The sequence below is a fragment of the Trypanosoma cruzi genome, genomic scaffold (genome assembly GCF_000209065.1).
Source record: "Trypanosoma cruzi strain CL Brener 1047053517087 genomic scaffold, whole genome shotgun sequence".
Classification (NCBI taxonomy): Eukaryota; Euglenozoa; class Kinetoplastea; order Trypanosomatida; family Trypanosomatidae; genus Trypanosoma; species Trypanosoma cruzi.
Window position 1 is genome coordinate 757,321 of NW_001849447.1, and position 17,236 is coordinate 774,556.

The 17,236-nt window shown below is 48.5% G+C and overlaps 5 protein-coding genes across 5 annotated transcripts, besides 16 other annotated features; all 5 read left to right on the forward strand.

Moving 5' to 3' along the window:
• Positions 1 to 4,358: part of a sequence feature (heterozygous, non-Esmeraldo-like haplotype) that runs on past the window's edge.
• On the forward strand, positions 114 to 3,626 carry Tc00.1047053511293.50 (kinesin, putative; the record flags this gene model as incomplete). The annotated part of the gene is made up of 1 exon (XM_807370.1): positions 114 to 3,626. The coding sequence occupies one exon, from the start codon at positions 114 to 116 to the stop codon at positions 3,624 to 3,626; it is 3,513 nt and encodes a 1,170-aa protein (XP_812463.1).
• Positions 3,665 to 3,702: a microsatellite.
• Positions 3,999 to 4,024: a microsatellite.
• Positions 4,057 to 4,088: a microsatellite.
• Positions 4,359 to 4,700: a sequence feature (areas merged during assembly that could not be assigned to a particular haplotype. This can correspond to areas where the two haplotypes were merged or to regions with more than two copies in the genome that were merged during assembly.).
• Positions 4,701 to 4,835: a sequence feature (areas merged during assembly that could not be assigned to a particular haplotype. This can correspond to areas where the two haplotypes were merged or to regions with more than two copies in the genome that were merged during assembly.).
• Positions 4,836 to 9,557: a sequence feature (heterozygous, non-Esmeraldo-like haplotype).
• Positions 5,209 to 5,294: a microsatellite.
• Positions 5,387 to 5,411: a microsatellite.
• Positions 5,876 to 5,913: a microsatellite.
• Positions 6,129 to 6,157: a microsatellite.
• Positions 6,423 to 6,447: a microsatellite.
• Positions 6,838 to 11,838, forward strand: Tc00.1047053511293.60 (kinesin, putative; the record flags this gene model as incomplete). Its single annotated transcript, XM_807371.1, has 1 exon — positions 6,838 to 11,838. The coding sequence occupies one exon, from the start codon at positions 6,838 to 6,840 to the stop codon at positions 11,836 to 11,838; it is 5,001 nt and encodes a 1,666-aa protein (XP_812464.1).
• Positions 9,558 to 9,619: a sequence feature (areas merged during assembly that could not be assigned to a particular haplotype. This can correspond to areas where the two haplotypes were merged or to regions with more than two copies in the genome that were merged during assembly.).
• Positions 9,620 to 17,236: a sequence feature (heterozygous, non-Esmeraldo-like haplotype).
• Positions 12,328 to 13,299, forward strand: Tc00.1047053511293.69 (glycosomal malate dehydrogenase, putative; the record flags this gene model as incomplete). The annotated part of the gene is made up of 1 exon (XM_807374.1): positions 12,328 to 13,299. One exon carries the CDS (start codon positions 12,328 to 12,330, stop codon positions 13,297 to 13,299), a length of 972 nt encoding a protein of 323 aa, XP_812467.1.
• Positions 13,861 to 15,042, forward strand: Tc00.1047053511293.80 (hypothetical protein, conserved; the record flags this gene model as incomplete). Its single annotated transcript, XM_807372.1, has 1 exon — positions 13,861 to 15,042. The coding sequence occupies one exon, from the start codon at positions 13,861 to 13,863 to the stop codon at positions 15,040 to 15,042; it is 1,182 nt and encodes a 393-aa protein (XP_812465.1).
• Positions 15,134 to 15,181: a microsatellite.
• Positions 15,505 to 15,537: a microsatellite.
• Tc00.1047053511293.90 (hypothetical protein, conserved) lies at positions 15,553 to 17,172 on the forward strand (the record flags this gene model as incomplete). The annotated part of the gene is made up of 1 exon (XM_807373.1): positions 15,553 to 17,172. One exon carries the CDS (start codon positions 15,553 to 15,555, stop codon positions 17,170 to 17,172), a length of 1,620 nt encoding a protein of 539 aa, XP_812466.1.

Here is a 17,236-nt window from a genome sequence, read left to right on the forward strand (position 1 = left end):
AAAGTGAGAATATATCCCTCAATATTTATACACACGCAAAGAAGTTGAAAGGAAACAATAAAAAAGGCACGGGCTGGAGAGAAGACGAAAAAAAAAAAAAAGGACCCAAAGTTATGCAAAGCTATTCCCCCGCAGGATCCCCTTTGAACTCTGCGCGTCCGGCGTCCACACCGAGAAGGCGGGAAAATGACTTTCGACGGGTACATTCATCCAGATCTATCACCACCACGCATCACCGCTCGATAGTGGAACTTTCACAGGGGCAAGGAAATGCTATGAGGGTGTATGTGCGTGTGAGACCATTTAGTGAACGGGAGTTGTCGTTGAGCATGCCACATCACAGCACGGTACGTATTGATGTGGAAAACCCATGCCTGATTACGCTGTTGGATCCTCAGAAGGATTTTCGGCCTCGCGAAACATTTAGTTTTACTCGTTGTTTCTGGTCTGTTTTGGAGCAGGGTAACAATGATATGTGCCGTGGAAGGACTGCTGGGGAAATCCGTGGATCGATTGATATGTTTATCAACAACAATGCATCCTCCGCACGAGGCAATCGGAGCCGATGCTTGAATACAAGCCTCTCCAACACCAGCGTTTTGTCTGCGCGTGGGCGCGCGGCTGCTGAGAATTCAGTCTCGTTTGAGGGCGCAGGATCAAATGCGGCGATTGTTGCGGGGTCGGTGGTTACCCATCCACCCTACAGCTCTCAGCAGGATATTTACGATGAGGTTGGACGCCCCATATTAGAGAACACCTTGGAAGGGTACAATGGGTGTGTCTTTGCGTACGGACAGACTGGCAGTGGGAAAACTTTCTCCATGTTTGGTTATGCCCCAAAGAGTGCTGATTTTCATTTGAACTTTAAGCACCAGCATGTGGCGTTTGAAGATTATGAAGAGGATGATTGCGAAGTCTCTAAGCCGTCTATTAGTTTTGCCTCACCCGCACGTTTTAGCCGTGCATCCCTACTGAGCAGTCAGAACAGTCTAAAGGATGGTTTTGCCCCGCAATTGGGTACACAAGGAAATATGGATCGCCCGGCGGTAGACATTGTCGACCATACAGGAATGGACCCTAATGAACTGCAAGGCATTATTCCCCGCATCAGTGCCGACCTTTTTAGTGGATTGCGCGAAAAGCGGGATACGGACCCCTCACACTCCTACCGCGTCGAGGTGGAGTACTATGAGATTTACAATGAAAAGGTGTATGATTTAATTCGTCCCCAAAAAGATGCCGATTTAAGGATTCGCCACAACCCCGTCAGTGGACCGTACGTGGAGGGACTCACTTCCAAAGTGGTTGCCAACGAGGAAGAAGTTGCGAGAGTAATTCGCAAGGGGAGCGTTGAGAGACACACCGCAGCCACAAAAGTCAATGACCGCAGCAGTCGCAGCCACGCCATTATTACATTGAATATCATGCAGCTAATCCTTGACAAGAACGATAACACTTGCAAGAAACAGAGCAAGTTGAATCTTGTCGATCTTGCAGGCTCGGAGCGCACAGGTGCTGTTGGGGCGGAGGGAAAACAGTTCCTGGAAGGGACCAAAATTAATCTTTCTCTCACCACCTTGGGCCGAGTCATCGACTGCCTGGCCGATCTCGCGCAGTCCAAGTCACTTTCCGTGCCTGTGCCATATCGTGACTCCAACCTCACGTGGCTTTTAATGGACTCGCTTGGGGGAAACAGCAAGACGTCGATGTTGGCCACCATCTCCCCCCACAGTGTAAACTTCGATGAGATGCGACAGACTATACGCTACGCGTCACGTGCAAGGCAAATTGTGAATAAAGCAGTTATTAATGAGGACCCACAGGTGCGTCAAATCCGCCTTTTGACAGCCGAATTAGATCGCCTCAAGAAAGTTATTCGCGATGCCGGGCATAACGAATTTAGCCGTGACTACGTTTTGGAATTGCAGCGTCGTAATAACTTTTTGGAGAAACGCTGTCAGGAGCAGGAGATGCTCATTGTGGAGCTTCAGGCTGAATTAGAAGGGCGTGTAATGACTAATCGGACGGAAGATTCACGTGCAATTTCTGCTAGACGAGCACGCCCTGGTCACTTGCCGGAAACGAGTGCACGACAGCGCCGGGACGCTGTTGAGGAAGAGAAAAACCCAACGCTCCTCAAGGCGCGGCTTGTCGAAGCCAAATCAGAGAATGAAGTGCTTCGTCGCCAAATTGCCGAGGAGGAAAGAAATAAACGACCCGATGCCTCCAACAGCGCCGAACAAGTTGCGGAGCTGAATATCCGTGTGCAAAATCTGAAGAGGGAGGTAGACAAAATGCGGAAATACGATGCGAAGAAGGAACAGTACATGCAGCGGTATTCCTTCTTTTATGTGGACTTGGCGTCGGATATTTTGCACAGGATAATGCTGCAGAAAGAGGAAGAGTTTGTGAGACAGGTGGCGCATCTCTTCATTTCCCAAAACGGTGAAATGGGCGATGGTATTCGCCGCCTTAATAAAGCCCATCGTGAGGAAATGGAGCAGATGCGCAAACGTCACGTGGAAGAAATGGAGGAGTTACATAAATTATCCTCTGCTCGACTGAAGGAGTCCATTGAGAAAAGCAATGAATTGTACCAGCAACTCATTGACAAGCACGTAGACAAGTTGAACTACGTGGAGGAACGAATGATGAATAACAAGGAGTTTTACGAGGCAGAACTGAAGCGACTTGGGGAGGAAAATGAAAAGACGCGTGTGAGATACGAAGAGCAGCTGGACAGGGCGCGTACCCAACACCAAAAGGAAACACGAAAGTTACGTGAACAGTTGAGTTCCGGCGCGTCGGATCGTCAACGCTCAGGAGAAGCCGCCAAACGTTTACAGGAAGAGCATGAGAAGGAGATGAACCGTCGACAGGAAGAAATGGACCGCTACCGCCAGGACAAGGAGCAGGAGATTTCTCGGCTAAAGAAACAAGTTGACAATGAAAAACTGCGGTACGAAAGTGACATGCTTGAGAAGGAGCGTCAACGGCGTTCTTTGGAGCGTGAAGTGAATGAGTTGCGGCGAGAGTTGCTTAAGGCACAGACAGAGCGAAATCGTATGGAGCAACAGCACCACACGGAGCTTCAAAATCTTTCGCAGCAGCAGGAACGTCTCGTTCATGTCAGTAACGGTCTGCTTTCCGACTGGGATAACCGTTCCTCGGCGATGGATGCCTCTTTCACTCAGCTGCGAGCCCTGCTGCAGACTCAGGACTACCTGAACTTCCGAGCCCGTCTTCGTGACGCAACGCTTGAGCGGAAGGACTACACGGCAGAGCTTGAGGCCGTGGAGGAGCGAAAGCGGCGCGACACACAGCGACTCCGAGAGATTGTGCAACAGCTGAGACAGAACCAAGAAGACAGCAAGGCAAGCATCCAGCGTTTTGAGGAAGACATCATGAAGCATCTTGCCCGTTCCAACAAGGCACGCCACAGTGGCAATAGCAGCAATAAAAACAGTCATGAAAACGGAAATAGTGACAGCAATAGTAATGCTGTTAAGAAAAATACTGATGGCAACGGTGCAAGCGGGGCAAACAAGTCGCCCACTTCTGTTCCCCCTGCACGTGCAGAGAAAAAAGAACCGTCCGTCAAGGCACGGGGTGGAACGTCAAAATAGTCCCCAACAAGAAAAATCATTCCCTGAATGATGTGAAAATAAATATATTTATATTTGTATTTATATGTATATGTATTTAGAAAAATAGAAAATGGTGGAATGCGCATCCATCCCTTATTAGTACGGCTATTTCCCACCTTTTTTCTTTTTTATTTTACCCCCGACTCTTCGTTGTATTTGCAGGTAGAGGGGAGATGGAATGGTAGAAGGCATGTGAGGGCACGTAAAAATACATATATACATGGAATAAACAAAGAGAGAAATAAATAACAAGGACGCGAATGAAAAGTGAGGGGTGAAATGGATGAAAATCAAAAGGAAAAGAAAAATTGTCATTATTATGTGGAATTGACAAAATTAACATGTGTCCTTTTATTATTATTATTATTATTATTATTCCATTTTTGCCTATGGACGGTAGGTTTGTTTGTTGTTTTGTTTTGTTTTGTTTTGTTTTCTTTTTGTTGCTTCTTTCATTGTTATTCTTGAAAACAAACCGTCTTACATCAGCGAAAATGGCATTCCCATTTTGTTATTGTTTCTTTTCTGTGTGCGCACATCTATTTTTACGTTTGTTTGGTTCTGTCGTCGTTTTTTTGTTGTTGTTTTTTTTCTCCTTCTTTTGGATTTGCCCCGTCTGCACCGACTCATATCACCGCTGTCGCTGTCGCCGCCATTACTGTTATCATTTCACTGGCATTGTTAGCAGCCGTTTTTTGTTGTTTTACGGTGCTTGCAAGGCGATGATGCGGGCCTCTGGCACCGGCGGGGGAGGGGCGGGGGGGAAAAGTCCGTGCAGTTCGGTGCAAAAAGAAGACGGAAAAAAAAAAAAGAGAAGAGAGGAGAGTTGAAATGTGGAGAGTCGGTGGAGGGTTCGAAGAAATGATATGGAGAAGTGAGTGGAAAATGAAGGCACCGCTGCCTTTGGCAAGGGCGGGTTTAGTTTTTCCCCCGCCATCCTTCGTGCTTTGCCTTCCATCTCCTCTGCACTCGCTGTTACTGTGGTTGCCTCAATCTTCCATCACGTGGAGTTTCTGTGTAGAGGGGGTAAATATGCGCTTCTCCCGCCGCATGTGTCTTTGTGCCTGCGCGCCCGTGGCAATCGGAAGGGTGCGAGGGTGCGCAATCACAATGCGGAGAAGAGCTGCCAAAGACAGTCAAACGATGAGAACATTAATAAAAGGTAGGGGAGATGAGTAAGCGAAAAATAAAATGGGGCGGGAATATGACGAAGGGGGAGGGAGTGAGACTCATCCATGGGCAGGAGACGAGTAGAGCTGACAACGCCACTTCCTCTTGCGACGGATGTTGATGTGATGGCAAACGCTATCTTTAAATCACTTTTTTCTTTTCCCTTCTTATATATATATATGAATATATATTGATATGCAGTGTTGTATTTACTATTCGTAATCTTATCTGGCCCTATTGTACCGATCACAATAAAACACAAACATTTAATTACATACATATATATATATATTTATATGGGTGTATAATTACATGGGTCACTGTGGTGCGGTATAATTTATCCGATATTTATTGACGCTTTACCTCCCTCCCTCCCTCCCCCACACACAGAAAAATAAAATAAAATAAAATAAAATAAAATTAAATGAAATTTAAAAAAATAATAATAATAATAAATAAATAGAAATATAAATAAAAAGACGATGAGGACTCTCGAAAAGAAGAAAAAAAAAAGCGTTTCCTTCTTTTTTCTCTCCAATGAAAGAGGAAAGCCATTATATTATGTATATATATAATATAATGTAGTATAATATACACATACGGAGGGGATGTGTGGATAGAGTAAAGTCGAATACAGCGCTTAACGAAGTGTTGTTTAAGGAAAATCGTGCGTTTTGCCGGGTGGAGGCTGCTGTTTGCACACACGAAGGAAGAGGGGGGTGAAAAGGGGAAGTTAAAGTGGAAAAATGTGTGATGTACACATGCTTTTGTATGTGTGGCTTCCCTGGAGAAGAAAAAATTGTGCATGGAATGTGTGCCGCGATGCTGTTTTCCTTTTTTTGTTTTTTTGTTGTTGTTTTTGCTGCTTGTACTTAATTCCCGCCACACAGCCTTTGTGAAGCCTTTTGGAGGAAACGCGGGGAGCTGCAGGTGTTCCCTGCCGGGTTCACAAAGGACGATAGACCGGGGGAACACGACGAAGGAAGCCAGCGGTAGACGAGTGAAGCGCAGGTGTCTGCATAAACATGAGGGAAGAAACGATTTTGGGCCATTTTTCGGTTGTTGTTTTTTTTGCGTCTTTGTTGTTGTTGTTGTTTGTAAACTTACTTTTTTAATGCGTTTTATTTTATTTTGGCTGTTGGTGATGGTGGTGTTGGCCCCACGTGTGTGTGTGACTTTGTGTTTGTGGGTGTCGTATGAGATTTTCGTGGGCGGAAGCGAAAATGACAAGTCTGTAGAAAAGAAGAGTACGTTCGTTTGTTTATTTTTTTTTGTTTTTCTTGCATGCATACATGCATACCAGCACGGGCCGTGTCTGTGTGTGTGTGTGTGTGTGTGTGCATCCCCAAATATATTGTGCTGCGCGGAGGGGGAAGGGGCGGAAGGGAGGAGGAGCGTGTGGCGGGGTGCGTTTGGAGCGAGGGAGGATCACTTCCTCGTCTGTGCGGGGTTCTTCATGTGTTGCTCTGCTGAATATCGTTCCAAGCAGGAACACCCACCACACATAGACACACATACACATGTATAATTATGGCGCACGCATAACTAAAAGACACGACGCAGAGATTTATTGGTTATTTTATGACGTTGATGCCTTGTGTCATATTTTTTCTTTTTTTTTTTTTTTTTTCATTTGGCTGCGCCGCATATTGTTGTCTCTCTTTGCATATTTCTTCTTTTGCTGCTGCCTTTCCCCCACCCTCTTTGTTCCCTGTTGCAGACCTCAGGGATTTTCAACCCACCAACCCACAACACGTGTGTTGCTTGTCTCTCTTCTTCTCTGGTCGTTGTTTCTCTGTTTTGCCCAAAGGACGCATCGGTAGGTTTGCAGATCCAAACGCACGGCGCTCGCCAAACGTGGGAACTCCACGTCTGTGACAATAAAACCGTCAGGAGCGATACTTTTGTACTGTATTTGTTTGTGTGAAGAAAGGAGGAGGTGTGAGTGAAAGGGAAGAAGAATAAATAACTTAAAAAAGCAAAGAAAAGAAAAGAGTGGGTTTGTTTGGTGGTTGCGGTCATGACGCCCTGCGGCAATACTCCAACGGACGGATCACCACGGCCACTGGATACGCCATCAACGGGCAATGATCTAACGAAACACGGTCAAAAGTCCCTTTTCTCTGCTACTCGGGTGTATGTGCGCATTCGTCCATTCAGCGAGCGTGAGCTGCAGGAGTGCGGAGGGCACCCGCCGACGACGGTGAAACTCGCCCCTGATGGAGGCCAAATCACAATTTTGGACCCATCCAATAATTACGAACCGCGCCTGACGTACGCGTTTGAGCACTGCTTTGACTCCACGTCTGCCGTAGAAGGAGGCGACCAGGAGTTTGTGTACCAACGCGTGGGCCTTTTTGTACTACGTAATGTGATTGACGGGTATAATGGCTGTATATTTGCCTACGGTCAAACCGGGAGCGGGAAGACACACACCATGATTGGACCACCATTGTTGGCAGCATGTGAGGCCCAGTACGAGGGAAGAGAAGCCTCGGTCATGGCGAGAACGCCACCTGCTGCTAAAAACAAATGGAGCCCGTTCAAAACTCCTTCGAGGCCCGAAAAGTCTATGATGATTTCTGAAACGCAAGGTGGCAGTGACATGATATGCGTCGCAGATAATAACACCCTAAGTATGGAGGGTCTTATCCCCCGTCTGGCACGTGATATTTTTAATTCTCTGCGTCTCAAGCACAAAATGAATAGTTCACACTCATTTCGTGTGGAATTTGAGTATTATGAAATTTATAATGAGAAGGTCTTTGATCTGATGACCGGAGAATCTAACGGTACTAAAACAGAACTGCATCTGCGCCATCAACCAACATGTGGCGCTTATGTAGAGGGGCTCGTGCGGAAACATGTGGTGGAAGAAAAAGAACTTCTGCAGTGGATCCGGCGAGGAAGTGCAGAACGCCACACGGCCTGCACAAAGGTGAATGACCGCAGTAGTCGAAGTCATGCTATAGTTTCTCTCCACATTGCGCAAATGACACTGGATGAGGATGACAACAGTAGCCGTGTGAGCAGCAAGTTGAACCTAGTGGATCTCGCAGGTTCCGAGCGCACAGGTGCGAGTGGGGTGGAGGGAAAGCTGTTCAAGGAGGCAACGAAGATAAATCTTTCTCTCACCGCACTAGGACGAGTCATTGATGCCCTTGCAGACCTTTCCTCCGGTAAGCAAGGTGTTTTTTGCCCCTACCGTGACTCCAACCTCACATGGCTTCTAATGGACTCGCTTGGGGGAAACAGCAAGACGTCGATGGTGGCCACCATCTCACCAAGTGTCACGCACTATCAGGAGACGTGTCAAACTCTGCGTTATGCGTCACGCGCGAAGCAAATTGTCACCAGGGCCATCATCAACGAGGACCCACAGGTGCGGCAGATAAAGGCCCTGACGGCGGAGGTTTCACGGCTTCAGCGTCTCTTACGCGAGCGGCCGCAGGTTGGGCACAGCAATGAAGAGGTGGAACAACTTCAGGATCGTGTCTTGCAACTGGAGCAGGACGTTGCAGACCGCGACTTCACAATTGATGAGCTTCGCTCTCAACTGCTGGAAAAGAATGTCTCAGAGATGAAAAAACTTGCGGATGAAAACAGCCGGCTGCAGCACGAGGCAAAAGACCTTCGGCGCGCCAAGTTGACGGTGCTACGGCTACAGAATGAGTTGCAGGTGGCAACCGAAGAAAAAGAACGGCTCCGTGCCCAGCTGGCGGCACTGGAAAAGGAAAAACAAGAGCAAGTGGCATCCCGCTTGATCATTCACCCCGAGAAATCGCCGACGAAGGCTGTGGCGGGATCAAAGAGGAGTGACTTAGAGCTTCAACTTGGGAACGACACATTGCAAACCTTAAAGCGACTTGGAATTGACAGTGAAAACGGCAACTACGCAAGCCTTGTGGACGCCATCACACGCTGCGCCGCGGATGCCACAAAGAAGTACGATGCCATGCTTCAGAAAAACACGATTTTGATCGATTCCCACAGCTGGTCTTTGCGGGAGAACCTGAAACAGCTGGAGCGCAAAGAGTGGGAGGTGCTCACCGCCATGGGAAATAAACTTATTGCATCGTTTGAGCGGGCATGTGCAAAAAGCGAAAAGATGCAAGAGGAAAAGATAAAGGAGCCATCCATGCCGTTGGTGATGCCAAGAGGCACGCAAGACAAGGGACAAACGAGGCAGAATGTGAGGGAACTGTCAACTGCGTACGCGACCGTAAATGGAATGAAGGAGCAACTACGCATTGAGAGGGAACGCGCGGCAAACTCGGAAAAGCAACGAGACTGCCTCCAGCAACAACTGGAAAAACTCGCCACTGAGCGAGACGACCTGTGGAGGAGCTGCGAGAAACAAAAGAAGGAGACGCAACGGCTGCAAACGAGGGAGAAGGATCTGAATGAGAAGCTCACAGCAACGCTGCTGCAGACGAAAAATAACGCGGAACTCCTGCAACGAAATTCCACTGGGATTTTTGAAGCTTTGGCTTTGCTAATGGAAGAAAGGCTTGAGGCGTATCGTCGCCTTCTCACCGAGGAAGCGGGTGAGCGCTGCAGCCTTGTTGACAGCCGCCATGCATCACGAATTCATCATGAACGACGTCTCTTGGACGGGAAGATGGACGAGATGCGAGAGGAACACAAGAACGCCCTGGCACAAGCAGCCGCTCACGCCCGTTCACTGCAAGAAAATATGGATCGCCTGCGCAACGGCATCTCGAAGCAGGAACGGGACCTCGTGGAATTCGCAGCTCATATGACATCCGCACTCACTGCCCAATCTGAATTGCGGCTTGCCCTCTTTCATGAAAAATTGCAGCTGCTGACAGACTTCTCCGAGCGTTACGCTGCGACACTCTACAAGAGTCACAGTGAATTATGGGATAAACTTGCGCATGTTGAACACGACGCAGAAACTCGGGTAGGAGATGCCCGCTCTCTTCTTGAAGAGGAAACCGTGCATTTCAACGAGAAGCTGCAACAGAAGGAAGAAGAAGTTAGGCGTGTCAAAGAACTCCATGAGGTTGAGATGCGTGCACAACAAGCGGCCAAACGTCTAGAGATGGAAACATGGAATTGTCAGACGAGACAATATTTGGAAACAGTGGAACAGCACTTGCATGGAGCGTTAAAATTTAACGAGGGTAAAATTGATTTGCTTCTTGAGAAGGTACATCATAACTACGAGATTCACGTTCAACAACTGTTTAATCAGCTGGAAGAAACAGCCGGTACGGTGAGAGATCTGCAAGCGGAAATAAACGCAATGAGGCATCACCATCTTCAAGAAATGTGCATGGAAAAAGAACAACACCAGAGTGAACTTAAACTGATACAGCTTCTTCTCCAGAAGAAAGATGATGAGGCATATGAAACGCAGCGGCAACTTCAACTAACATATAATGAGAAGGAAAAGGAATTGCAGGAAATAATAAATACCACAAAAAACACAAGAGATGAGGCTCATAAGAATTTAACACAGAGTATTCAACTCTTAAAAGCTATGCAAAAGTTAGTGGAAACAAACAGTTCACTCTACAACGAACACATTGATGGGAAGTGGGCCATTGTCAGCAACGCTATGGAAAGTCTTAAGGCCGAGCACTCAGCGCTTGTGGCGAATATGGATCGCCGCGCGGCAGAGACGCAGCGGAGCCATGGGGAGAAGCTTAGCAGTCTTCAACAGGAGCACCAGCTTACAGTAACTAAGCTGAGGAGAGAGGTTAACATTGCCAGGGCTGTACTGCAGCAGCAACGAGAGGATGAAAAGAAAGAGGCTGCGGCGTTGCGTACTGCCCATTCGGAGCAGTTGTCTTTCTTTATCCGGAAGAGCTGCATGCTTTTTGCGGAACACGTGGCTGAGAGACAGTCCATTGCGCAGCAAGAGGAAGCAGCCCGCGTGGAGATGGCCGTTGCACTCCGTCAGATGACGATGCGATCTCTCCACTGCGAAGAAGTGCAACGCGAGTTGGTTGGGACCCACGCGGCGTTTGCAGCGCACTGCACAGCAGAGCATGCTGCATGGGTGCAGGCGGCTTGTGAGGTGCTGTCATCGGTGGGTGTTGCAACACGGCGCCGCATGGGGGAGTGGCGGGAGAAGCATGTGTTTGACTGTTTTCGTTTGGAGGAGAAGCTGCGGGAGATCCTCGTTGTGTGGGAAGCAGGTGAGTCAACTATGCTCCACGCTTTTGGTGATTCTTTGCTTTTGCGTGCCAAGGAGATTGGCGTAATTACGCATGAGGTGAATGTGGCGAAAAAAGCATTGCTTTTTGAGATGGATTCCCCCATGGAACGCAAGTTGCCGCCAATTTCAAACACTGTGATGACGATGATGATATTTTTGTTACGGTACAAACAGTGTGCTTACGAGGAGTTTGCGGTGCATCGTGCCTCAGTGGAGGATGTGCGTCACACACTGAGTGTGGGTATTGCCACGGAAACCCTGCGGCGCGAATATGAGGTGACGACCACGGCGCTGGAGGAGCATTTCTATCAAGAGATATGTGCCTTGCAGAGGGAAAATGCGGAGCTGAGGGTCCAATTGAGCAACCTTCGTGAGAACCTGGAGTTTCAGGCCAGCCTGGACCAGTTGGAGGAAGAGATATCGCTCCGTAACGCAAAACAGGACACAAAGCGCCACACAGATGGGTCGCACGCCGGCATGTACGGCGGGAATGAAAAGGCCAACGCAGCGACAGTTCGCCACGCCAATACGAGACTGGGTGGTTATTTCTCTTCCTTTTTTCACCTTTCAGGGACGGGGGGGAATGATGCAGCCATGAAGGGTACGCGTATAATGGGGATTTCAGCAAACGATGACAACGAATATGAGCGGAAGGCGTTTCCACCATTACACACGCCCCCGTCAACGGCTAGACGGTCTGCGGTGCCAATTGACGCATCCCATTCATCCCTGACTGCCAGCCCTGCGACAAGAGTGAACCAGGTGCCGCGGTTCAGCAAGAAACCAAAAAGAGTAGATGATTTTCTGTGGACTATGGAAAACTCTCAGAGATGAGATTTTTTTGTTTGGCCTGTAAAAACCGAAGCAACTAGAGGGATGGATACGTCGTTTGTTTGTAAACTAATGTCACGGCGGTAAACCTATTCAATTTGTATTTGGCTTTCGTTGTACCTTTTTTGTTGCTGTTGTTGTTTTTTTGATTACTGTGGTAGATATTGCGAATGCACTCCCACTCACCGGTAACTGTCTGTGCTGATGTTCTTTCCTCACGTGGTTGATTGGTGTTTTTTCTCCTTGTAGAATCTCACCTGAAGCATGCTTAGATGACACCTCGAGTGGATTATTGTTCATAATTGTATTGATTTCTTGGTTTTTCAATTGCGTGGCTTCGGTTCCCTTTCCTCAATTTTCTTTGCACAGATATGAAGTCGTGCATTTATTAAACTAAACAATTTTTTTTTTACTTATTTCTACTCTGTTGCTAAAATAAATTTAGAGAATTGGTTTTAATCTTTTGATATTATAAATTAAATATTTGCAATCATGGTGAATGTCGCTGTTATTGGTGCCGCTGGAGGCATCGGCCAATCCCTTTCCCTGCTGCTCCTTCGGGAGCTGCCGTTTGGCAGCACCCTGTCACTGTATGACGTGGCAGGGGCACCTGGGGTTGCCGCTGACCTGTCCCACATCGACCGTGCCGGAATTACAGTGAAGCACGCCGCAGGAAAGCTACCCCCCTTATCCCGCGACCCCGCACTGACTGAACTGGCCGAGGGAGTTGATGTTTTTGTCATTGTGGCTGGTGTACCGCGCAAGCCCGGTATGACGCGCGACGATCTGTTCAACGTGAACGCCGGCATTGTCATGGATCTCGTCTTGACATGCGCCTCTGTATCGCCCAGTGCCTGTTTCTGTATTATTACGAACCCTGTGAACAGCATGGTGCCCATTGCAGCCCAGACACTGAGGAAGATTGGTGTGTACAACAAAAACAAACTGCTTGGTGTGAGCCTGCTCGATGGACTGCGAGCCACACGTTTTATCAACAATGCTCGACACCCACTTGTCGTTCCATACGTCCCAGTTGTCGGTGGGCACAGCGATGTCACTATCGTACCCCTGTATTCGCAGATTCCTGGTCCTCTGCCTGATGAATCTACCCTGAAAGAGATCCGCAAACGTGTGCAGGTGGCGGGGACGGAGGTGGTGAAAGCAAAGGCGGGTCGCGGCAGTGCGACGCTCTCCATGGCGGAGGCAGGCGCCCGCTTCACCATGCATGTCGTGAAGGCGCTTATGGGTCTGGATACGCCCATGGTGTACGCGTATGTTGACACGGACGGCACACACGAATGCCCATTTCTCGCAATACCGGTGGTTCTAGGAAAGAATGGCATTGAGAGGCGCCTTCCTATTGGCCCCATCACAACGGTCGAGAAGGAGATGCTTGAAGAGGCCGTCGGCGTGGTGAAAAAGAATATTGAGAAGGCTGAGACGTTTGCGCGGTCAAAGTTGTAGGCACACCCTTCTGTTTTTATTTGTGTTTTTACCATAAATGACGAATGGATCCAGTCTAAATGAGGACCAGGTAAAATTGAGGAAAAGACTCCAAAGAAGTGAAAATTATGGGGGTTAATGTAACAAGGAAGTGGAATTGTGACGGTAGGGAAGGGTACAATAAATAAGTTTAGGAGGAAAAGGCACGGACAAAAACAAGATGCGACAAAGGGGAACAGGACGGGTACGAAGTGGGTTAGACCCACAACGTTTGCCTCGAACATGCTAATTCTATGTTAATGTTTTTTTTAATTATTTTTGGGATTTTTTTTTTGAGTAAAAATAATCCGGCTGCAAAAAAAAAAAGGAAATTATGTACACATTTACATACATAGCTGTGTGCCTCCATTTTGCATCTACGGTGGCTGAGTTCTGCTGTTTTTGCTTTTTTCTTTTTTTTTCTTGCCTTCAAATAGATCCCCCTACCCTAGAAATAACTGGTGTGTGTATATCCATTTCCATCACCGTCTTCCCGTGTTGCAAAATTTAGCAACAAGCTTGTCAGTGTGGGGGGGTGACGCGATGCCTTCTCCCGTGGTGCTCACGCGGTCTGCGCCGGCGCGTGCCCTTAACATTAAAATGTTTGATCGTCAATTGAAGGGTCTTCAGCGATGTCTTGTGGACGCTCCGGCGTGTGATTTGCACAAACTTTGTGCGGAGCAGATGCTGGACCGCCGCGCCTTTGTAAAGCGCGATACGCCAGTGGTTTTAGAAGTTGGAGCGCACACGGGATGGTTCTTTCGCCAAATGCTTGAGAAAAAGCAGCTCTTTGGGCTCAAGCAATACATTCAGACGGATGTGTGCGAGGAGCGACTGAATCGCAACTATGAGGAGGTGAAGCACATGATTCCACCTGATGTGGAGTTTGTACAGATATGTTGTGACGAGGAGGAGCCGGATCCTTTCGGTGTTCCTGAGAGGACTGTGGACATGGTGGTGTCGTGTCTCTCCATGCACTGGGTAAACGACCTTGAGACAGCCATGGTGAACATTCGCAGAGTTTTGAAAAAGGATGCCTTTATGCTACATTCCATGTTCGGTGGCAATACGCTATATGAGCTCCGCGGGTGTTTCTCCATGGCGCAGACGGAAGTGCTGGGCGGGGTCTCGCCGCACATTTCGCCCATGATTGATGGCGCTGGCTTGTCAACGCTTGTGTTGCAGGCGGGTTTTAATCTCCCAAGTATCGATGTGGACCGTCACCTGCTGCTGTACCAAACTCCATTTAACCTAATGGAGCACCTCTCAACAATGGGGGAAAGTGCTTGTCACTACATGCGTCGGCCGCTGAACCGCGACGTTCTCCTTGCGGCGTGCGCCGCATACGACGTCATGTATCGGAAAAATGAACTTATTCCGGCGACGTTTGAAGTGTTCCACACCATCGCGTGGAGCCCCAGTCCGACGCAGGCAAAGCCGCTGGAACGTGGGAGCGGCATGGTGCCCCTTTCTAGTTGGAACTCGCAGAATAAAAGGCGACTACAGAATGTGTTGGACGAATTCGCGCAGAATCCCGACGATGGGGCGCTGCAAGCTCGGGCGGAGGAACTGTTTCAGCAGCTGCGCGAAGAAAGCGCGGCGTTGCTTGAACGGAAGGGCCTTGACGTGCGTGGACTGGATGGCAACCGTGACGAGGATGCACGCGAGATGGAAAAAAGCAAGCCTGCCCCACCGTTCCAGCAAACCGACGGAAATTCAGATTAGTTGTTGGGAATTGCTGTTGTGAGAGTCAAAATTGAAAACAAATGCACAAAAAACTGCGCCCGAAAGTGTCTCTGAAAATGACACACAGTGGTTTATTTTTTTTCCGCTCTTGTTTTTTTTTTTTTTTTTTTTTTTTTTTGCTCTCCGCGTAGGTGTTTGGTGAGCCTCATAGTGAAGAATGGAGGCAGGGTTTCACTGGGCATGGAAGGTGAAGGTATATTTGTTTCTACTCTGCTGTGCGCGCCAGGGATGTGGTTCTGGCGAATGTACTGTCCCCTTTTACAATTGGACGGTGGGCGGTGTAATGTAATGCACAAATGGCTGTATACATTTTTTTTTCCTTTTCTCTTCTTTTTTTTGGCTTATGTTGGAAGCGTGAGAAGAACACTCAAAGAGATCACCGCATTGGCTTCCGAGTGTCAAAAAGGGGCGAAGTGTGGGCTTTAAACTTGTGTTATTATTTGTGTGTGTGTGTGTGTGTGTGTTTGTGCGCGTCTCTTTCGATTGGAAATGACGAAGAAGAATTCGAAAAATAGTCATGCGGCTGCAGCCCCCGTGTCCGCTCTTGAGGTGCAATTCTGGAACTGTTTGAAGAAGGGCGATGTTGAGGGTCTAGGGGAGGTCCTGCTGGTGCGCACCGAAGACAAAGAAACCGGCGCTGTGAAATTTGCTGTCAATCGAGAAGTCGCCCGCTCACTTGTGAACAGTCCTAATGCGAAGAAGATGCTCCCGCTGTCGTATGCGGTGAGCCAGAGGATGGAGGAGGAAGGGCTGCACCTGTTGCTACGCGCTGGCGCCAATGTGGACGCCGTAGATGGCTCCTCGGAACGCTCCACTGCCCTTCACGCAGCCTGCTGGGGGGAAGACGATATTGCGGTGGCGCTGTTACTGCGTTGTGGTGCAAACCCTCTGGTTAATGACGCTGAGGGTCGCACACCGCTGCATGTGCTTGCCTCACTCAATGCTGCTGCTTTGTTTTTGTATGTTCTGGAGGCCGCTACCAATTTCAAGGAAGAATCACAAGAGGGACTTCTCTGCTTGGAGAATCGCTCTCCTGTTCTTGTGTCAGCGTTTGAGCTTCTTGGCAAGAAAGACATTTCTCACTTTACAGTGTTGCACACCGCCGTGTCGGATATCAACGGCGGGTCGGATCGGGTCTTGGTGGATCTTTTGGATTTCTTGACACAGATGGCGAAAACACAACCAGCCGAGGTAGAGACCCTCGTCAACATGAAGACGGACTCGGAGGGCACGGCGCTACATTTGCTCCTGTCGTGCCCAAATCTCAACGAGGGTGTGATCACTCGAGCAACAGAACGTCTGCTGCGGCTCGGTGCGAATCCAGCTGCGATGGACAAATGGGGCCATACCCCTTTTTCTACTCTTCTTATGACTCACTCAAGTGCTGCCGCGGCGAATGTGTTGCGGGTACTCCTGAATGCAATGCAGAAGAGGGGAGAAAAGGGGCAGCTGGAGGAGGTGTTTCTGCACCACGACGTTGAGAATGGATTTGCACTTATTCACCATGCCATCGCCTCGCAAAATGCGGACGCCGTGAAAGTCATGGTAGAGTTTCTTCAATGTGCGGATGGGGCTGATGGAGTGCAAAAAATTCGGCAATGGCTTGGTGAGGTGCTCACAAGGGAAGGTGTACATGTGACGTTTATGTTGGCAGAGAGTACATGTGATGAAATTGCTCAGATCCTACTTAATGCCCATGCTATTGATGAGGCGGCGTATAGACGTTGCAAGGAGGAGTGCGAAAAGCAGAGGGAGAAACAGGAGAGAGAACGTGAACAGCGTGCCAAAGAAGAGGAGGGGGAAAGCGAGGATGAGGGTGAAGATCATGATGCTGAAAGAAGCACAGGAGACTATTCGGGTTTTGGGGTCACAGCAAATGTGGGATCACGCGTGCAGCAGGCACGAAAGGCAAGAGCCCAGGCAATGATTCAGAGAAGGAAACAAGCCAAAAAAACAGTTGATGAAGGAGACGTGGAAGGTTTTGTGTTGAAAAGGAACTCGAGGTCGTTTTGGCTCCTTGTGGCAGCGGCATTTTTGGTCTTTTTGCTCTTGTTGAGAGTCTACGGTGTGCTGCGAGATGGCCCGAAGAAAAACTCGCACCATAAATGATGCATCCTTAACCGTTGCGTTTTGTTGGTGCCTTTTTTTACTTTTTAATTTATTTTCGGTGTGT